The 19508-nt window shown below is 47.5% G+C and overlaps 1 protein-coding gene and 1 pseudogene across 1 annotated transcript in view; both read right to left on the bottom strand.

Moving 5' to 3' along the window:
• Window positions 1-392: 392 nt before the first annotated feature.
• LOC147635498 (uncharacterized) overlaps window positions 393-19508 on the bottom strand; it is a 42209-nt gene continuing 23093 nt past the window's right edge. The window contains exons 4-9 of the mRNA XM_086802198.1: window positions 2125-2238; window positions 1823-2023; window positions 1542-1718; window positions 1123-1186; window positions 878-967; window positions 393-792 (exon numbers count right to left, since the gene is read on the bottom strand). Of these exons, the coding sequence (XP_086658324.1) occupies window positions 677-792; window positions 878-967; window positions 1123-1186; window positions 1542-1718; window positions 1823-2023; window positions 2125-2238 (762 nt within the window). The 3' untranslated portion in view covers window positions 393-676. The remainder of the gene's footprint in view (window positions 793-877; window positions 968-1122; window positions 1187-1541; window positions 1719-1822; window positions 2024-2124; window positions 2239-19508) is intronic.
• On the bottom strand, window positions 14898-18423 carry LOC147635499 (uncharacterized; annotated as a pseudogene).

Below are 19508 nucleotides of genomic sequence, written 5' to 3'. Positions count from 1 at the left end.
TCTAATATCATTTTTCTCTTTCTAACCCTAATGTACAAAGAAAGTATACATATGCAAATGAGAAAACCCCAATTAACCTTGTAAACATACCAATTTAGCCAAATATTTCAAATTTTATTTTTCTCAAGCTTTTAAATTTATTATTATTAAACACACATTCTCTCACTGGAAAATGCATTCTAGACATTATTGCATAAAAAGAAGAAGCTTACAATCCCTATGCATACATAAAGAGAGACAAACACAAGAAAAGAGAATTTGGAATTGCAAGCTAAGATTTGACATGGATTATTCTTTTGGTTCTTGGATTTGCTCAACTAAGAAGAAAGACATCAGTAGAATCCAAGAGGGCAAAACAAAATAAACACCTTTCCAAAAAGGACACTCATCCATTCACTAGTGTGCATCAAACCAAACTAAATATGATAAAGAAGAAGCTCTGCATTCACATACTAACTCCTCTCATCCTCAGGCCTCTTCCAAATCCCAAGGGGGTTTCCAAGAATAACTTTAATTTGACTTCAGGCTTTGGTACCTAGATAACTACATCTTCAAAATATGTTACTAAAAGGGCACACCAATCACTTGTAGCTTGCAGCACAACTTCATGGTCCACTATCATGCACAAATTGAATGGATAGTTTACAATGGCATGTTACAGAAAAACCACCACCCCTTAGCCTTCCATTTTTGACAGATATGGATGTAGTGAAGGTGGCCTGAAGCGCCTTGACAAACCTATGACCCGGCGATGTAATAATGTGGGTGATTGAGCTTGAAAACCCAACATACCTGACTTGTCAAACCCACAAGACCTGTCATAATGCCATTTTGACAGGTTCCAAAAAAATAATATAGATACTGTTTCCAGTTTTACCTGAAGACTCACAAGAAGCATTGTCAAAGAGTGATGCCTTGTCAAATAGTGCTGCCTTCTTTTGCCTCTGAGGTTCTATAACAAGGGCAGCTTCAAAAAGGACAAACACGCTATGTGTGAAGTGGTAATGACAAGTATTTAGAGTAATGACAGGTAGTACTGACACAAAATTATAGTAATAACCAGTAGAAATGACAAATATTTCTCTGGCTCCTTTTTTTTGCTTGCCTCAAGGGAGTACCTACTTTGACAGTTTTTTGCAAAGCCTCCACTCTTTCCGGTTTCCTGGAGTTCTTTGGAGTTACAAGCCTGCACATCAATGGGAACCAACCATCACATAATCTGGTCAGCACTGTAATGAAGGTGTACATCACCTACAATTTAGAACACTTGTGGTTATCAAGGGGAAACAAAAGTTACATGTAACCCCAATCTATTCCCCTACGTGTAATCTTCTATTACACATGCGCCCATGCATGCATGTGTGCACGTGTGCATCAGAAACGGCAGTATCTCATGCATCATTACATGAGATCAATGTGGGCTTGCTGACTGCCACTACCATGAAATTAAGTGCAGAAGGGCTACGGTGCAACAAGGTGTACAGTGGTGATCTGCTTTCTCCTTTTTACCCTCACTCTCGCAGACTAAAAGAATGACTTACATGATTTTTTGGAGCCTTGTTTGTGGTGGTGGATGTATAACTTGTTGGAACATTTTCTTCGGCGTCTGCAGGTTTCACATGTATTACTGGTTTCACTCCAACTGGTTCAGGACAGGACCACTTTTTTGCAGACAACAAAGCCCTTGCTTTTGAGACAGGCCTTTCACTTCGAGCTTTCTGTAAATTCATGAAAAGCAAGTCAAAGCAACAGGACCAGGTAAGCTCGAAACACCCACCTGACAAAGAACTTTACAGTAAATGTAGGAAGCGAAAATAAAAACCTTCAGTTGGGCTGTCTTATCATTGATTGCTTTGTGGCCAGCAGCAGCCTTTTTGCCCTCCAGTGGGGGATTTACTGGCCTCTTTCTCTTGCATCCCAAGTCTTCTGAAACATCAGAGCTTTCATCTCCTGTCACATCCTCATCATCATCATCTTCCTCTTCACAGGACCAGTCTAGATCCTTTTGGATCATTGCTTTCTCCTAGATACAGTACAAGCAAAGCATCAAACAAACTGAAATCCTCCTACTGGGACATCTAAAAGTTTGCCAGAAACACTGCATTCTCCATCCATATACATTACTTCATCTCCAGAAGTTTCTCTGTTCTTGCCATCCTCTGGATCCACAACACACTTCACTCCTTGTCTTGATGGTTCTTCATCTCCATGCAAGGTTCCATTCAGAGGCATTGGCATCTGTTCCAATGGCAAAAAAGCATGAAAACAGCAGTACAATTAGCAGCAGAAGAGGCATTTGGTTTGAAAATAACAAGTGCATCATCTGTCACAACTCCTTTATGTCTACAATGATATTGTTCCATTGATGTGGCTTAGCTTGCTTGGCAACTGTAAGACCTAATTAATCATGGAAATTTCATAAAGAGGTTTCTGTGCTGGACAAATTGTGCCACCAAATTATCAAATGTGGCTCTAATTTAAAAATTGGTTACTAAGCTGCAAGGGATGATCCAGCACGGGAATGGGTAGGATGTGTGGATATGCCAAAAAGTGTCGACCAAGCCCATGCCCTACAATTGAAACACAGCACACTGAAAAGCAGGCCTTAACATAGCAGCATAGGCATTTGCATGTGGGCTAGTCAAAGTTTATTACTGAGCTACTGTTGCATGCCATGGCAGCATCTGAAGGATCCAAAAGTCTGGCACCACCCACTCAAGCACTATGGCCACAATGTAGAGAGCACACTGGCAATTATCTGCTTCTGCCTTTCCGTGCCACAGGCATCAAGCCATCTTGGCCTCTTTACTTGCTTAAGCTGAAGCTCCTGGTGGTCTCGACACAGCTCCCCACCCCTGTGCGCTTTCCCTGCTGTAGGTCAGCCCCCTTGCCTTTCTGCCTTCCACCCTTCCTTGGGTCTCACACTTCCCCTGTATCCCACCCCACCCCACCCTGCCCCCATCCCCCCCCTCCTGCACTGCTGTTCGCAACCCCCTCCCCAGCTCTGTTATGCCCGCTAGCCCTCCTTTGTGCACACCCCCCCCCCCCCCCCCCCCCCGATTTTCGTTAGTCCCTTCTGTTTTGCAACAAGCACACCCCCCCCCCTCCCCCCAATCGGTCATTGTGCTGCCCCTGTCCCTAGCCATTGAGCCCTTCTTTCTGCCCTGTTCCCCCGTTGCTTTCCCCTATTTTCAGGTCCCTCTCGTCCATCTTTTCCGTTGCTTCTTGTGCTCTTATTGACAATTGGCAGCTTTTGGCTCTTCCGTTTCGGTGGACTCCATGGCATCCAGTCCGGGCCCACCCTCAGCTAATCAACTTTCTGATGCAGACCTTTAGCTCCTCGCCTCCTCTATGGCTTCAGTTGGAACCAAAACCTTGGTTTGTAAGTACAGTGGTAGCAGCCCCATCCAAGGACAAATCTGAGACCTCCTGCAAGCCGCCTAGTCGGTGAGCAAGGACATCCTGTGGATGTCAATTCTTGGTAATGAGGAATCGCTAGGCATCAAGGGAGGTTTTCCGGAGAGAAAATGACGAATCACTAGGTGTCAAGGGAGGCTACCCTCACGATGGTGGTGGCCATTGTTCAATGGGAACTCAAGAACATGGCCTAAAGAGCAACCAATTGCCAGGAGAAGAGCCAAATACTCCTTGGGAAAAGACCGAGAAAGCAACCTGTAACCAGGAAGCCAGTCATACCCGCCAATAGGTCCAAGTCCAAAACAGAAGCAGTGCACACACTTGGCGAAGTACACAAGGGAGCCTTGTACTACAGCATGACTCAATGACAAGGTCTTCCCCCAAGAGTGGCCGCATTAAACTCTATCAGGACATGTCCAATTGGATGGCACCTACTTTTTGCAGAGGGTCAAGTTCTCAGAGCTCTCCCAGCACTATTTCGTCTGTCGCCAAACGGCCACCTGGATGGCACCTACTTCTTGCAGAGGATCAAGTTCTCAGGGCTCTCCCGGCACTATTTCTTCGCCCTAGAGCCTTGACAACCCACAGCGCCCAGCAACAATCACCTCGCCATCTGCAGCCTTCCCCAAGCCCCTCTCCGTAAACGAGGTGATGGGCCTCACGTCCCCAAGGGGATAGAGCCCGAGGTAACGATTCCCACAGCAAACCGTTACAAGCATTTACCGAAGGATATTCCCTTGAAGATGACAGAGTATACTGTGGGCCAGACACCAGCAGTTGATCCTGATAGCCTCTCCCTGTGCCCCCTTGAAGACCCACCCTCGCCCCTTCCCTCCTAGCGGCAATCCTCGGATCCAATGGAGAAAAATCCCTGTTCTTCCCTCATCTTAGCACCTTTCCTGAGACAACGGGAGCCCTACCTCACTTGACGTGGTATCAGGTGGATACTTTTTCATACTTAATAGAAGTCTCCAACCGATCCCAGATTAGATGATCTTTATGAGCGCACCATCTAGTGGTAAAGCGGCTATTCTAGGGCGGAAGGAGAAAATCTCCCAGGTCTCTCCTTGATATGAGTGTACACCTCGACGTCTTTAATAAGGGAGTCTAGAATCTTGGCCATCTGCTTGTAAGCCTGCCACTTTCAACCACAAATATGGAGCAAAATTGGGGCATGATCCACAAAGGTGGGGCTACCGTGCCAAGGCTTGCTCTAGATCACAAAATTGGGGCAGTATCCAAAAAGGTAGTGCCGGCTTGGAAAGCCATTGTGCTGCCCTTGTCACAAGCCCACTCATCCGAATAGAAACAATCAAAGTGGGCCAGATTTGAATTCTGAACATGGCAATTCGATTTGGAGAAATGTAAGCTATGCAGAGAGCGATTAAACTCCAGCAAGTGCCAGGCGTCCTGGTCTCCAATAGCAAAGAGCAGCTCTTCCCATGCAACACACTCAGCTCTTGTCAGTATGGAGTCTGTGTTGCCACCTCTCGAGACTCTACATGTTAGAGTCACCCCCCATCCACCAAAAGTTTGCAGGGGGCAGACCTTGACACCCTTGAATCCGAAAATCTGTGTGGTCTCTTGTTCCATTAAGGGCGTAAATACTGAGGAGGCCAACATGGTCCTCCCCAATGGAGAGTATTACATACGGGGCTTCGCCTGGGACAATGGTGCCTAAGTTGGTCACCTGGAAAAGAAGTTGGCTTCTAATGGGGTCCAACCACGGGAGACCAAAACATGTGGCTGTGTCCCGAGAGAAGTTGGCGGTTAATGGAGATGCACACTCCACCCTGGTTGTCCAAGGGTCCAACCACCGGAGGCCAAAACATGTGGCTGCATCCTGAGAGAAGCTTCTTGCAGCACATGGTCTTGCCTGCTATCAAATAGTGCTCTTGTACCATAAGCACATGGAGATTCCCCTCTAGGGCACGTTGAAGTTCTTGACCAATCATCTTGCGCCTACAAACTGTAGGTGTCATCCAGACCACAAACGTTTCAAGAGACTATGGGCATGTGGCCAGGGAAAGAGGCTGCAGACCTAGAAGGCCTCTCCTCAGCACACGAGGATTTGGGGACAGGTTTGGATGGGGAGTAATGACAGTACGTCCGAGGCCTCTAGGTGAGCATGGATGTGCACCACCAAATGTGTCTGGTATGTGAAGACCGGCTTCTGAGATGCGAAGCTTAGGTGAAAGAAAAGGAAAAGATGGACCTCATGCACCTGTCTCAAAGGCTTCGAGCTGGATCCTTGTTTCAATCAAGCCTAGCCAGTAGCATTTGTGATTTGAAGGTTGCTTAAGAGTTGAGAGAAACCGGTGGGTGCTATCCACCAAAGTCCTGTGACTCGCCCACTCTGGGGAGGACCAGGGCTACTCTCGCCCCCTGGTGGGGGAGGGGGTGATGAAGAATGACACAAATGTGGGGTGGGTGGGTAGAGGTGCGGGAGGGGGGGGGTGTGTGAACTGCTTTTTGTCCAGCCCTAAAAGGGAATTTTCTGGACATTTATTGGTTTCATTTAGTATTTTTGTGTCTTTGCTGCTGGCTGACCAGCAGTCCCTCATCATATATATAGGGTAGCCTCATCATTCACCACGGTGTACCACTTCTTGACCATATCCGGTACCATCTTCTGCTGCTGCTGCTGCTGCTGCCGGACTCTACACCACATTGCTTTATCATCATCGCCCGACAGGAGGCAATGAAAAAGATGCCATGATCCCACTCTCATAAACTGGCCACGATTTCTCTCCCGCAGCCCTCAAAGATCCTTGGATTCTTGCCTAAGTGGCCATGAGGGTGCGGATGATATCACTACAAACCCTACAAATGCTTTGTGTATCATACACCAATGTACCCTCCGTGGCATGCATTTGGCCTTCAAAATGTGTCAGGCTGCAATGCCAGCAATAATCTCCCATGCATTGTCCAACCTTTGTGCAGGTGGGACGTTTCCTATGTTGGATATCAATGCTCCACCCTCATATTGTATTGTCTAGGCACCGGCTGGCTCATGCTTGTACATCCCCCATTATGTAGAGTAGCCATGGTTGAGCAGCCCCCACCATCCTCATATTCACATGGGAAGGTGACCTAGGAGGCCATATGGTTTAGAGATGTCACATGCAAAAGCTATGGGAGTCTTCTTTCAGCCCTAAGCACCATCCTGGAACATGCTTGATGCAAAACGCATACAGAAGATAGAGAGAAGAGAGAAAGATAGCTGAGTATTCAGTATATTCTATAGTACAAAAGGGTACATCTTGGCCAGCCATAGGCTGCCATCAACAAGTGGTAAAACACCTAATCTAAGTCTAAATCCTTGACTCGGCTCCTAGAGAACTGAATGATCTAAGCCTTGAGCAAATGTGCCCTTTTATAGGGCTGAAAACCCCTTTATGGACTGGCCGACAACAGTCCAGGACAAAAAAACCATTAAATTCTGCAGTCGACAGAGAGTATGCTTTCGTAAGCTGGCCGACAGCCTCCTGTGTCCTCCATAAAAGTCTTCCTGCCCCAAACCAGTAACACGCTCCAAAATCTGGTCCTTAACAGGTTCTAATTTGGTTCTTTATCTGTTGCCCCTTCAAGGATTAGCCCTGGGATAAGCCAGCACATGTCTTGCACCTGACATCCCGCTCTACTAAACTTGCTGACAAGATTCCAAATTTTATTCTTGGATGATTGTCATCATCCCATTGTCCATTCTTGGATTCATTCCCAAATCTGTCATTCATCCTTCCCTTCCTGGCAACCTTTTCACTGAAAACCTGGCCCGGTCTACAAATCCACCTCGACTCCGATGAAGATCTATGCATCTGTTCCATCCTATTCGCTATCCCATAATGCCCTGTCCCTGAACACTTTCTCTGGCCTTCTATTCCTGAGTATTTAGTCTGGCACTATCACTCAACCCCTTGAAGGATCATCCTCCCTTGGAACCGTTGCCTGAAAGCCTTTCCTAGTGTGCCCCAAGTGGCACCCGACTCACAGAACTGCCATTCACCTTGGGTCTTGTGGAACACCACCAACCAACCTCCGAGGAACTTCTTCCATGTCTTGCGTTCCTTTCCTTGGACTGTGCACCTTCATCTAGGACTGAATCAACGTTTAGCCTTGCTAAGCCTAATGCTCTGATACCAATGTCACATGCGGAAGCTCTCGGAGTCTTCTTTCAGCCCTAAGCTAAACACCATCCTGGAACATGCTTGATGCAAAACACATACACAAGATAGAGAGAGAGATAGTCGAGTATTCAATATATTCTATAGTACAAAAAGGTACATCTTGGCCAAACATAGGCAAATGTCAAAATCTCAAAAATCAACAAGAGAAGATGAATGAAGGTGAAACGGTGGAGGTTTCTCACCACAATCACAGATCTCCGTGACCACATGGCTGCAGCAGCGTGAGTGTGCTCTCCTGAGATCTTGCTCGTCGTAAAGTATTGCCACCTAAGTGTGATAGTTTTTCTTGGTCCCAATTGACAGAGAGGACAAGGTGCACAACTGATGGGAGAGAGAAACTAATGTTGATTAGCAAGATAATCAACACATTAACAAAGGATTAAAAAGGGAATTAAGGAGGTTACACAAATGAGTCGTGGAAAGCATACTTGTGTTATGATATTGGCCATGTAAGATAAACCGGGAATGTGCCAACTGCACTAGGAATATATTGGATTTAGGATGTCGCAACCGAAATGCACCAAGGTCTAGACATGCACTTAAATGAGCTTTACTGCTCCAAAAATAGAGCACCTAATTGCTCTGGAGTGTGTGCTTTACTAGCACTGGGATGTGTGCTTTACAGCACCAAGATTGCGTTAAGTGCTAGAATGCCTGGGATGCTCCCACTTCACAAATCTTCTCCTTATGAACATGAATCCCTAAATTGATGCACAGAAGACTTTGATTTTGCTTAAATTTGATATATGCAAAAAAGCCCAAATCTGTTTACCTCTTCTTGGTAAGATGTTGAATTGGTTGTGCCTTGCTAAGAAGACTCTCCAAAGGATAGTGACAAGGGCTAAGCCACTGATGTGTTGTGGAAGACTAGGCAAAGGAGAAACACCGACGAGCAGCGCTTAGCACTGGACAAACAGGCAAAGTGGCGATCTCTGAGCTGAGTAACTGGGCAGACGGGAGCTGAGCACCAGCTAAGAAGCCAAGCAACTGGGTGGTGGCGGAGAACTCTACACTAGTGCCACCGCCGAGGAGCTAGGCGGCAGTGGTGTGCTGTCTAGTAGCGCCGCCCAAAATGGTGGCGAGAAAGGGTGGTGGCAGCTCTGAAGCGGGAACAAGCAGCACTGTGTGGGCAAAAGGTGGCGGCAACAAGCTATGAGCCGGTGGCAGTGGTTCAACTAACAACAGCTTGAAGCGACAGCTCTGAATCTATCGCCTGCAGATACACCACTCAGCCATCCACTATACCCTATCCCTGCTACCTGAAGTACCACTACACCAAAGAAACCTCACCTGTCTATACCGATCACCTCTACCATAGCCTCTTTGACCTAGATCCACATGGTCCCATGGATGACTTTACTACCTAGCTAGCCGACAAACTCCACACATCAGCACCCATAGCTTTCCCTCATAACCAATTCACTTATATACCTAGATGAATCTAGGAGCATGCCCAAATTCACCTTTTAGTAACATGCATGTTACACTAACATCATCAAATGCCCAATAGTGGGTGTCATAGTTGTTTCTCGTACCGGTACGAACAAGTTCGTACGATACGATAATGCCCGTTTGAGCTGCCCGTTTATGACCGTTTTCTGCGCCGTTTTATGACCGTTTTGTTTGCCTGTGACATGTGTTGGGCCAAGTCTTTGGCACTTGGCACTTGGCACTTGCCTATGCCATGGGCCATGGGCCATGGCCCATACTTATAAAATGCCCACCCCCCAAGCTTCCCTCAAGGCTCTCATTGCTCAAGTCTCAACTATCAAGCCCCAGACAGAGATACCCACACCTAGCACTTCTCTCTTCCAGGCAGTTAGCAACAGACGGCGATACACAATGTTGGTACACCCAGATGTGTACCTGGCTGAAATTACATGGCATGACGATTGATGCACTCCCTCCATTTGATTACAGCCTGGACTGCCTCTTCTTGGACCTTAGTCGCTCTGAGCAGAATAGGGTGATCAGGATGGACATCGTGATGCTAGATGCAAAAAGGACATGGTCCAGCCCCCCTACCACTAGGCACGAAGATGGCCCACTATCGGGACCATTTTCTACATCTCTCCCTAGATGGCTTTGTGACACGGTCTACATACATGGACACCCATCTCTCACATGGCATTCATAGTGCCATTGGACAGATCCGCACTTCATCACATCAGTTGAGGAAGCCACTCTCTCCCCTATCTCTCAAGCCTCTCTCTCTCTCAAGAGACAAGCCTCAAGGACTCGAGCCTCTCACTCTCTCATTTTCTCAAGCCTCTCTCTCTCTCTCTCTCTCTCTCTCTCTCTCTCTCTCTCTCAAGCCTATCCATCTCTTCTAACTTCTAAGCTCTCCTTGTCTCTCTATTACAATGACGAGGGAGAAGAATGAAGCCTTCAATGTGCATGCTATCCATGTAGAGAAAGCCGATGGAAAGTCCAAGTCATACAGGTGAGTGGACTTGTAAGTATTGTGGCAAACAATACACAAGTGGAGTTACTAGGCTTCTCCAACATCTCGAGAAGGTGGGGGGGCAAGTTGCGCCATGCAAGGAAGTCCCCCTTTCTATATCCGATGAGATCTTCAACAAGATCAAGGGTGGATTGGGTGCTCACCGTGATAGTGGTAGAAGCTCAAGGACGGATGATGAGGTCATTTCTCCACCTTGTGATACATCCTCCCCCGCCGCCTCCGCCTCCTCAAAGAGACAAAGGCTTGAGCCTCCCATGAAGCAAGCCTCTAGCCCAAGCCACCGGGATTGTCTCTTCTTCTCTATCACATCTCTGAGAACAGCAACGGTTAGCGGATATAGAGATTGCACGCACCATTATTGAGTGCAATCTCTCATTCCATGTGCTCAAGGTAGATCATTGTTGCACATCAATTGCACTACCTTTGCCTTGCGAGTTGTTGTTACACATTGACTCCAGTAACTTTGCCTGATGTGCAAGTTGTTGCTACACACGTCACCTGTTGCTACATACTGCAATTGCACACCGCTTCTATCGACGAGCTGCTCCCTTCACATTGACGAGCTGCTCCCTTCACATTGACAAGGAATTTTTAAGCCTTAATCCTAAGGCTGATCAAAAGCCTTTGCCAGTGGTTACTCATGCTCAGAACCAACATATCAACAGCATCAACTCAAATTTAGTATCAAAAAAATTTTAACAAATTAGGGCTTTTCAAATGTAAGGTGAAAAAATATCTGCATTCAACAAAATTTGAAATTTTATTGATTTTTTTGGTGAAAATCGGCTAATTAAAGGTGCATGCATCCGTGTTCTTTGGGGTTTTCTACAAAATTGAACCATTAACATCAAATTGAAGTCACAAACACCTTTAAATTTGGGGCTTTTTGAAAAACTCAGCAATTAAAATCAAATCAATCCCAAATATGCCTCTAAAAATTGGAGCATTGATCTTTTAAAACAAAACTAAAGACTCCAACCTTGTAGTTTTGAGAGTCATGGGCTTAACGGCCTATGCAACTGTTCTTGTGGACTACATCGATGTTATTTTTTGGGGCATTCTTGCCAAGAATTGTTGAGATATCAAGCTCAACACGAGTTAACACTCATGATGCGCCTGGGTGACCATTCCATGTTTACACCACTGGCGTGTTTGATAGCTGACACGACGGATCTTCGCTAGTGATTCTAACGCTGGACTACACCTACCTAGTCCAACCGAGTCATTGCATACTTATCTTGCCAACTCACCTACTTAGCATGTTCACATTATGGACCACTTGTACATAGTACTCTAGTACTTATGTTGGTTTTCACTTATCATTTGTAGACCTCTTTTGACAGCAACAAGGGAAGAAGATTTCAGCCTTCCATCTTTGTGTGTGTGGTATCCATTGCTGTGAGAGTGTGTGCACGCTTACACGAGCTCAAGCGCTCTCTCCTCCCCCGATCTTTTCATGGTATCAGAGCTTGGTTTAGGCCAAGGAGCTGAGTAACAAAGCAAAGGAGGCTACGAAGGCAAAGGAAATGGTACACGGGTAAGAGCATCATCATCTCTTTCCCTTCTTGTTTTTGTACGACACCCCTCCCCCCCCCCTGGGTAGCTCTGGGAGCTACATATCTCCGATTGAGGAGCTATCTTCGCAAACGTGGATGCATGTATGGTGCTTAGTACTTTATACTAAAAAAATTTGCAGCTAGATTTGCGTTTCGAGCGCATTTCAGCCTTTGTTCGGCCACTACAAGGTATTTTCAAGCACTTCTAGGAAGTTCCAATTTGAAATTGATTTTGTCCAAACACTAGTTGTTGTAGAGCAACAGCGCATTTTAGGTGTTCAGACAATGATTGCACATGTATTGCGGATTGTGTTGGGTGTTGGACTCACACACTCACACACACAAGCCTGCACATTAGGGTTAGGTGCAGGGTAGAGAAGCTCACACACAGAAATGAGGGAGAGAGAGAGAGAGCCAAAAGTGTGGTATCCACAAAATGCAAGTCAACCCTTGCATGTGTGCCACATCCATATAATATAAAAGTACAAAATATTATATGTTAGAGTGTCCTTTCACACTTGATGTCCAAGGGGAAAAACCACATGGGAAAAAGTGCCCTTGGTTAAGCCCTGTTCACACATAGCACTACCATAAGTGAGCATATGCCTACAAATCCCCCCTGTAGTGGAAGTGTGAACATGTACAAGGTAGCAGATCACTCTCTGTATGAGAGTAAGCCCAAAGCTTTGCGGAAAGCTTCAAACTTTTCTCGAGGTAAAGCCTTTGTGAAAAGATCTGCAACATTCTCCTGTGTAGGGCAATAAGATAAACTGATCTCCCCTGCATGTAGCCTCTCTCTGACATAGTAATAATGAATCTCTATGTGCTTGGTACGTGCATGAAATACTGGATTTCGTGCCACGGCCATAGCACTCTGGCTATCAGTGAGAATGGTGGTGGGTGTCTGCTGACACTCACGAAGATCAGCCAATAGTCTCCTCAACCATACACAATCTACTATAGCTGTAAAGACTGCCCTGTACTCAGCCTCACAAGTAGATGTAGCAACAGTGGGTTGCTTTTTACTCAACCAAGATATGCATGAACTGCCAAGAAAAAAACAATTCCCATTGGTGGATTGTCTGGTATCATAATCACCAGCCCAATCTGAATCACTGTATGCATAAAGCTGCAAGCTGCCCCCCCTGGGATAGAACAAACCAAGATCCAGGGTACCCTTAAGATAACGAAAAATGCGTACTGCTCATTTTTGCGCCGTAGCGCACACCCCCTTTTTTGCTTCAATTTTTGCCAACGGTGCACCGAAAAGCGATTCGATAGTGATAATGGGCCGGGGTGGACTGCTCATTTTTGCGCCGTAGCGCACACCCCCTTTTTTGCTTCAATTTTTTCCAACGGTGCACCCAAAAGCGATTCGATGGTGATAATGGGCCCAGTTGGCTTTGTAATGGGCCCGGTTGGCCTTAATTATGCCGTCCCAAACTTCAATTTTTTCACTTGAAACGTGATTACGCTTAGCGTACAAAATGTGTGTGCACTTGAAAAAAAGATGAAAGGGTGAGAGACCAAAACATTGAAATTCTATTATAAAGCTTGATTACATCACAATAGAGCAGGGTACATAGGGATACAAAAAAGAGCAAAATGAGTGGGGCTCTAAGTGTTATGTCCTCCCCTCTTGATACAGTCATCCATTCGAAGCCGCATAGCAAGTCCCATATCCGACATGGCAAAGCACGGAGTCTTCGAAGAGCGAAACTATAACTTCTTCCGCAACCTCCTGCAATGCCTCGAGTGCAGCACTTTGTACGTGCTCCACCCTATCACTATGTTCTGGCATTACTTCTCTGACAAGACAAGAGAATGGGGCTTTGCGGATGAGGAGCTCAGTGCTTTTCTGATATTGCCGGATTTCTCGTAAAGCGACTGTGCCGGGCCTAAACTTGTACTTCTTGATTTTAGGGGGTGGTGGTGGTGGTGGTTGTGGTCTACGCTCCCAAGCTGGTGCATCATTCTTGAACTTTTGACTTTTTTCTTCCCTTTGCTACACATCCTCTTCCTCGCGTCTTTGCTGCGTAGCCTCTTGCCTTTGCTGCGTACCCCCTTGTTGTGCTTGAGGCCTCCCTTGAGCAAGCGGTAAGTGCGTGGGCTTCCTCTTTCTTGTTGTCTTCCTGGCACATTCCTTCTGGCGCTGCTTGATGGGCGTTCTTTGCTCCAGCTGCCTTTGAAGGTCTTCTGCAACCTTGCGGTTCTCCTCCTCCGCAATCCGCTGCCGCTCTCCCGTTTCCTCTTGGGTCTTCCTCTCCGCTTCCACCCTTCACCCTTCCTCCATAGCACGTTCTTGTCGTGCACGTTCCTCCTCAAGTGCGAGAAGCCTTGCCTGCTCCTCCAACACCCATCGTCGTTTCTCCTCCTTTGAGACATTTTTCGCAAGGTATGTGTCAGGGAGGGGGGTGCGCTGTGCCATCAAAGGTGTGGCATGCCCATGCATGCCCTCATTGAGTATATTGCCGAGATCTCTGAAAATGCTTGGGTCGTAGAAGGCCCTGTCCACAATATTCGACCCAACTTCACTGAGCCCCGCCCCTTGTGCTCCTTGTTGATCCCCCCCGCCTTGTTGTCACCCCGCTGCTGCCTACTGATCCCCCCCGTCTTCTTGTTGAACCCCCCGGCCTTGTTGGCCACCAGCCGCTCCCTGCTGATCCCCCACCGCTCCCTGTTGATCCCCCCCGTCTTGTTGCCCCTTCGCCGCTCCTTGCTGATCCCCCGCCGCTCCGTGTTGATCCCCTCTGGCTTGTTGGCCCACATCGCTCCTTGTTGCACCCCCCCCCCACTTTGCCTCACTTGATTCTCCCCTTGTTCCGCCATTGCTCCCCCTTGTTGATCTTGGTCCATTGTTGGAGCTTGTCGCGTACGAGAACGAGCAAGAGAACGAGCACGAGAAAATGATTGCGCCACAGCGACGACATACCGCAGTGAGTGGTTGGATAGTGTCGCCCTCCTTGGGAGTCTTGCGAGCGGTCTGTTTAGTTTGTGCCATGCAAAGCCATAGGGTGAGCTCTCTCGCAAAGCATAAGATTATAAAATGAACTTTTAAAGTGAGGTTGAGCTTATATAGGACTTATAAGTGTATTTTTAAAAGAACTTCTAAAAAAAACTTTAAAAAAGCTTATAAATTTTAAATTAATGACTAGTACCATTCAAAGAGCCATCTTGAGCCACATCGACGCCGCGTGGCCACCCAATGCTATAACCCTTCCCTTGCGCGTGAATTGTGGTAAGCTTGGGTACGCGACGCATTCACTGTCTTCACTATTTTGCGTCGTTGTAGACAAATATTGCCGCATGACTTTTGGTTGCCCCTGTCGCCCAAGCTCCTGTAAAACCAATTGAACATTTCGTGCAAGGCATTGCTTTTTGTGGATCCACCACCATGGCGTGTGTTCTTGAAATAAACAGCCTTGGCCTAATAATAATGGGATTGTTCCATGCCTTGGGTGCTCCAAAGAGCCAAGGAGCCATACTTGTCCAAAAAATAGGGTGCTTGCGCATACAATATATGCTGTAAAGAATCAAATGAGACCCGGAGACCTTGAATTAGTGACAACCATAAAGAAGAGCCAGAAATAGAGATTACCATGTAATGTGTGATGTGAATTTCTCCCCATGCCTCAACCATGCGCTCAGTGAATTTCTTGATTTCTTCTTTCAAAACATCCATTTCATCGTTGTTGAGCTTAGGCTTCTCCAATAATTTTACCATGTTGTCTAATGATTCCCAAACACGCGCACGTTTCAAGCCAAGTGCTACATCATTCCCTTTGTACGTGGTTACATCACAAATTTTCTTCCAAATTCCAAACTCAGTGTGGCTTTTCGATTCTGAATGGTTGGATAGGAGATGCCTTGCCTTGGCTCCACCCATGCAGATTTTGCTGGGATTATCTTGTGTTGAACCCAAGGTTTCTGTGTCCTTTGTAAGGGTCACTATTCCACCATGCAATCCCACACCTGATAGAATCGCTTCCAAAGCCCATACACATTCTTCATGTCTTTCTGCAGGCTCCATATTCCAAGCGTAATTCACATGCAACTTCAATAGCTTATCAAGGATTCTAAGTCTTGCATGCAATGATCAAACATGGACACGGCTCAAAGGAATATTTAAGACCGGTTTCCAATCCTTGTCCCACTGGTCATGATTAGGTGGTGTAGTCCTATCACAACTCATAATGCCTTGAAACCACTGCATAGAGCTCTTGTTTGTTGCACTAATTTTAGTGCCCTCTAGTTTTGTACCCTGTGACTTGGCATTATCCTTGGTACCACCCTTAACAACTGTACCCTTGCCACCCTTGCCATTTCCACTGCTTGCCTTTTGAGACCCCTTCAGTTTAGTACTTGAGTCCACTTTGGTGTGGCAACAATAAATACAAGGGTACATGGTGTTTGCACCTAGTTTGCACCCTAATGCATTTCAATGTCTTCAAGTCACCTGCCATGTGCCATTCAACATCAAAGCTTGCAACACCTTGTACATGCAGCTTTCACCCTTCGGTTTGCTGGGAGATTATGTTTGGAATGCTCGTTTGATGAAAATACCATGTGAGTGTGTCATGTGTCTCATGTGGGAGCTCAAATGCTACTAGCCACCAAATGTTCTTCTCAGTTTGAACACATACTCTTGTGCTAGCTTCTTCTTCCTTCTTGTTTGAACTCTCGAAGTTGATTCCTCATCTTCAATATGGATCATTGGGAACTTGATGTTCCTCCATATCTTCACCTTGTAGAGCTCTGTTCATGAGGGTTAGGCTCACTCGTTCAAGTCAATGACCCTTCACTATTTGGCATTCGTGTAGCTTCAGAACAAAAATAACTTAACCGTCACATTCCTCATGTGTTAGTCCATAATACATGATCATTGCCCTTTGGAGCATCTCAACATCAACATAAGCATTGTTGAAGTCGTTCTATTGAAAGCTCTCTGTCTTCGAGAGTGGCAAAGTTTCTTGGACACACTTGAAGCCCCCTAACATGCTTGCAACATTAGAGTTTCCACATTCCTTTGCCATTGCAACATTGTAAGGGGTTGGGAGCAATGGCCGAAGAAGTCCTTTGGCCCTATGGGCCAAGGTAATCAAATTGTAAATTGCTTCATACCCTTATCTGCTCACGCCTACTGCATCGCATGTCTCCATCATTCTTCGAGGACAAACCAAATTCTTAAGCTCGCCAAAAATGGCATTTTATGCATTTATTACTGGCCGACCAGCAGTCGGCCAATTTACCAAGTGTCCAAGGGACCTATAAATAGGCCCAAGTGCTCATTGTGTTAGCCATTCACCCCCTCTAGGGGTGTTAGTCATTAGGGGTCCCATAGGGGACTGTTTTGGTGAGTTACCACCTTTTTATGTAAGGCAGCCCATGGCTGCAGATTTAGGTACCTTTTTGTACCATAGAATATACTGAATTTCCAGCACCTCTCTCTCTCTCTCTCTACTCTCTCTCTATATCTGCGTTTTTGCATCAAATGGTTTCCAAGAGTGTTTAGGGCTGAAAGAAGACTCCCAGAGCTTCCGCGTGTTACATTGGTATCAGAGCATCAGGCTCAGCAAAGCTAAACTGATTCAATCCCAGATGATGGTGTACAAGTCCAAGGTACAGGAAAGTACACAGATTCGAAGCCCAAGGCAAGAACACAGATCGGGAAGAACTCCCAGGAGGTTTGTTGGTGGTGTTCCACAGTGCCAGATGGGGATGGCAGTTCCGTGAGCCAGATAGGTTCTCAGGTAACGGTCCCAAGGGAGGTTGATCCTCCAAGGGTGATGTGAGAATGCCAGACTCATTTTCCAGGAAAGAAGACCAAGACGGTGTTCAGAGTCAGGGCAGGACTGGATTGTGGACTAGAGGGAAACCAGATGCATAGATCTTCGGCTGAGACAGAGTGGTTTGGAGAACAGGCCGGGTTTTCAGAGAAAAAAAGGTTTGCAAGGGATGGATGATGATAGAGGGACTTCGGGACAGGATTGGGATGATGACAGTCATCCAAGAGCAGGTTGGAATCCCGTCATCAAGTTTAGCAGATGGGGATGTCATGTGCATCATAGATGCCATGGACATTCTCAGGGCTAGATCCAGAAAAGGCAACCAGATAAAGAGTAGAACCAGGATGATAGAGCACAGAGCACTCTTGGCAGTGAAGACTGGAGACAAGCGTGGAGCAGGACAAACTGAAGTTCAAATGACTGTCGGCTGCAGGCTGCACATATGGCTGTCGGCTGATCACGGGGCGGACGTGGTCGGCTGAAACAGAAAACAAGGGCAGCAGCAGCAAGCGCCATGAGGAGGAGGAGGAGGATGTATTAAATGGCATTTTATGCATTTATTACTAGCCGACCAACAGTCTGCCAGTTTACCAAGTGTCCAAGGGACCTATAAATAGGCCCAAGTGCTCATTGTGTTAGCCATTCACTCCCTCTAGGGGTGTGAGTCATTAGGGGTCCCATAGGGGACTGTTTTGGTGAGTTACCACCTTTTTATGTCAGGCAGCCCATGGCTGCAGATTTAGGTACCTTTTTGTACCATAGAATATACTGAATTTCCAGCACACCTCTCTCTCTCTACTCTCTCTATATCTGCGTTTTTGCATCAGATGGTTTCCAAGAGTGTTTAGGGCTGAAAGAAGACTCCCAAAGCTTCCGCGTTTTACAGTTAGGTCAACAACCTTCTGATTAAGGCTCTTCACTTCCTCTGTGTACTTGCATTGGAGCTGGTGAAATGAAGATTCCACTTGGATCCTTTTTCGGGCCTCGTCCGAGAAGAGAGAATGCAACCGCATGCAGTAACCAAGCAAGCCATTGTAACCATCGCTGAAGCTCCCCGCCTCACCCTGCTCTGCGCACCCGCGCTCCCCCCCCCTCCTCGCGCCTGTTCTCCTTCCGCCCCCCGCTTGCTTCCCTCTGCTCGCCGCTGCGCCCCCCCTCGCCTTCCTCGCTGCTGCGCCGCCCCCCCCTCCTTCCTCGCCGCTGCGCCCCCCTCTTCGCCTTCTCGCCACCACCCCCCGCTGCCGCCTGTTCGCCTCACCCCCCCGCTGCCGCCTGTCCCCCCCCGTTGCCGCCTGTTCGCCATCCCCCCCCCGCTGCCGCCTGTTGTCATCCCCCGCTGCCGCCTGGTCGACCCCCCGCCTCTTCGCCTGCTCTCGCCGCCTCCATTCAGCAGCGCCCCTCCTCCCTCCTCCTCGCGTTGTCGCCGCCCCCCCCCCCTCTGGGCCTCTCCTCTTTTCGCCGCCCCCCCCTTCCCTGCTTTTCACCCCTTGGGGGTTTTTGTTTTTTTTTCCCTCTTCGTCTTCCGTCCTTCCGCCTCTTGGTGTGCAGCCCGCTTCTTGCAGGTTTTCCGCTTTCGCCTCGCCTTCGCTTGAGCTTCAGACTCTGATGGAGACTCCTCCCGCCTCGTCTCAGAGGGACTCTTCCGCAGCCCCCTCGCCCGCCACCGAGGTCCTCCCCATCAGGCTTTCTCTTTCGCCGGAAGAGGAAGCGAGCCTCACCGCAGAGGTGGAACGCCTTCAGGCTCACTCCACCATCTGCCGTATAGTCGGCACTCGCCCCAGCAGAGGGGAGATCAAGGATCTACTTCAGGCTCGCCTTCTTGCAGATGTGGGCAAGATCCTTGATGTACAGCTCTTGGGCCGGGGACATTATCAGATCGAGTTCGAGGCCGCCCAGAGCGTTGCCAAGGTCCTTGCCATGAGTCCTCTGGATATCAGGGGTGCTCGGGCTTTCTTCAGGCCTTGGCAGCATGGATTTGACCCAGCTGCGGCGGAGCAGGGAGAGCGCCTCTTCCATATTACAGTTTGTTTCCCTGGTCTCCGCCGGGAGTATCTTCCGCTCCTCTCCAGGCTCGGAGCCCTGGTGGGCTCGGTTCTTG

Source organism: Cibotium barometz, chromosome 9 (assembly GCF_041138505.1).
Source record: "Cibotium barometz isolate CiBa-2024 chromosome 9, ASM4113850v1, whole genome shotgun sequence".
In the NCBI taxonomy this organism is placed as follows: Eukaryota; Viridiplantae; Streptophyta; class Polypodiopsida; order Cyatheales; family Cibotiaceae; genus Cibotium; species Cibotium barometz.
Note: the sequence above shows the minus strand (reverse complement) of the source record. Positions and strands in the feature narration are given on the sequence as shown.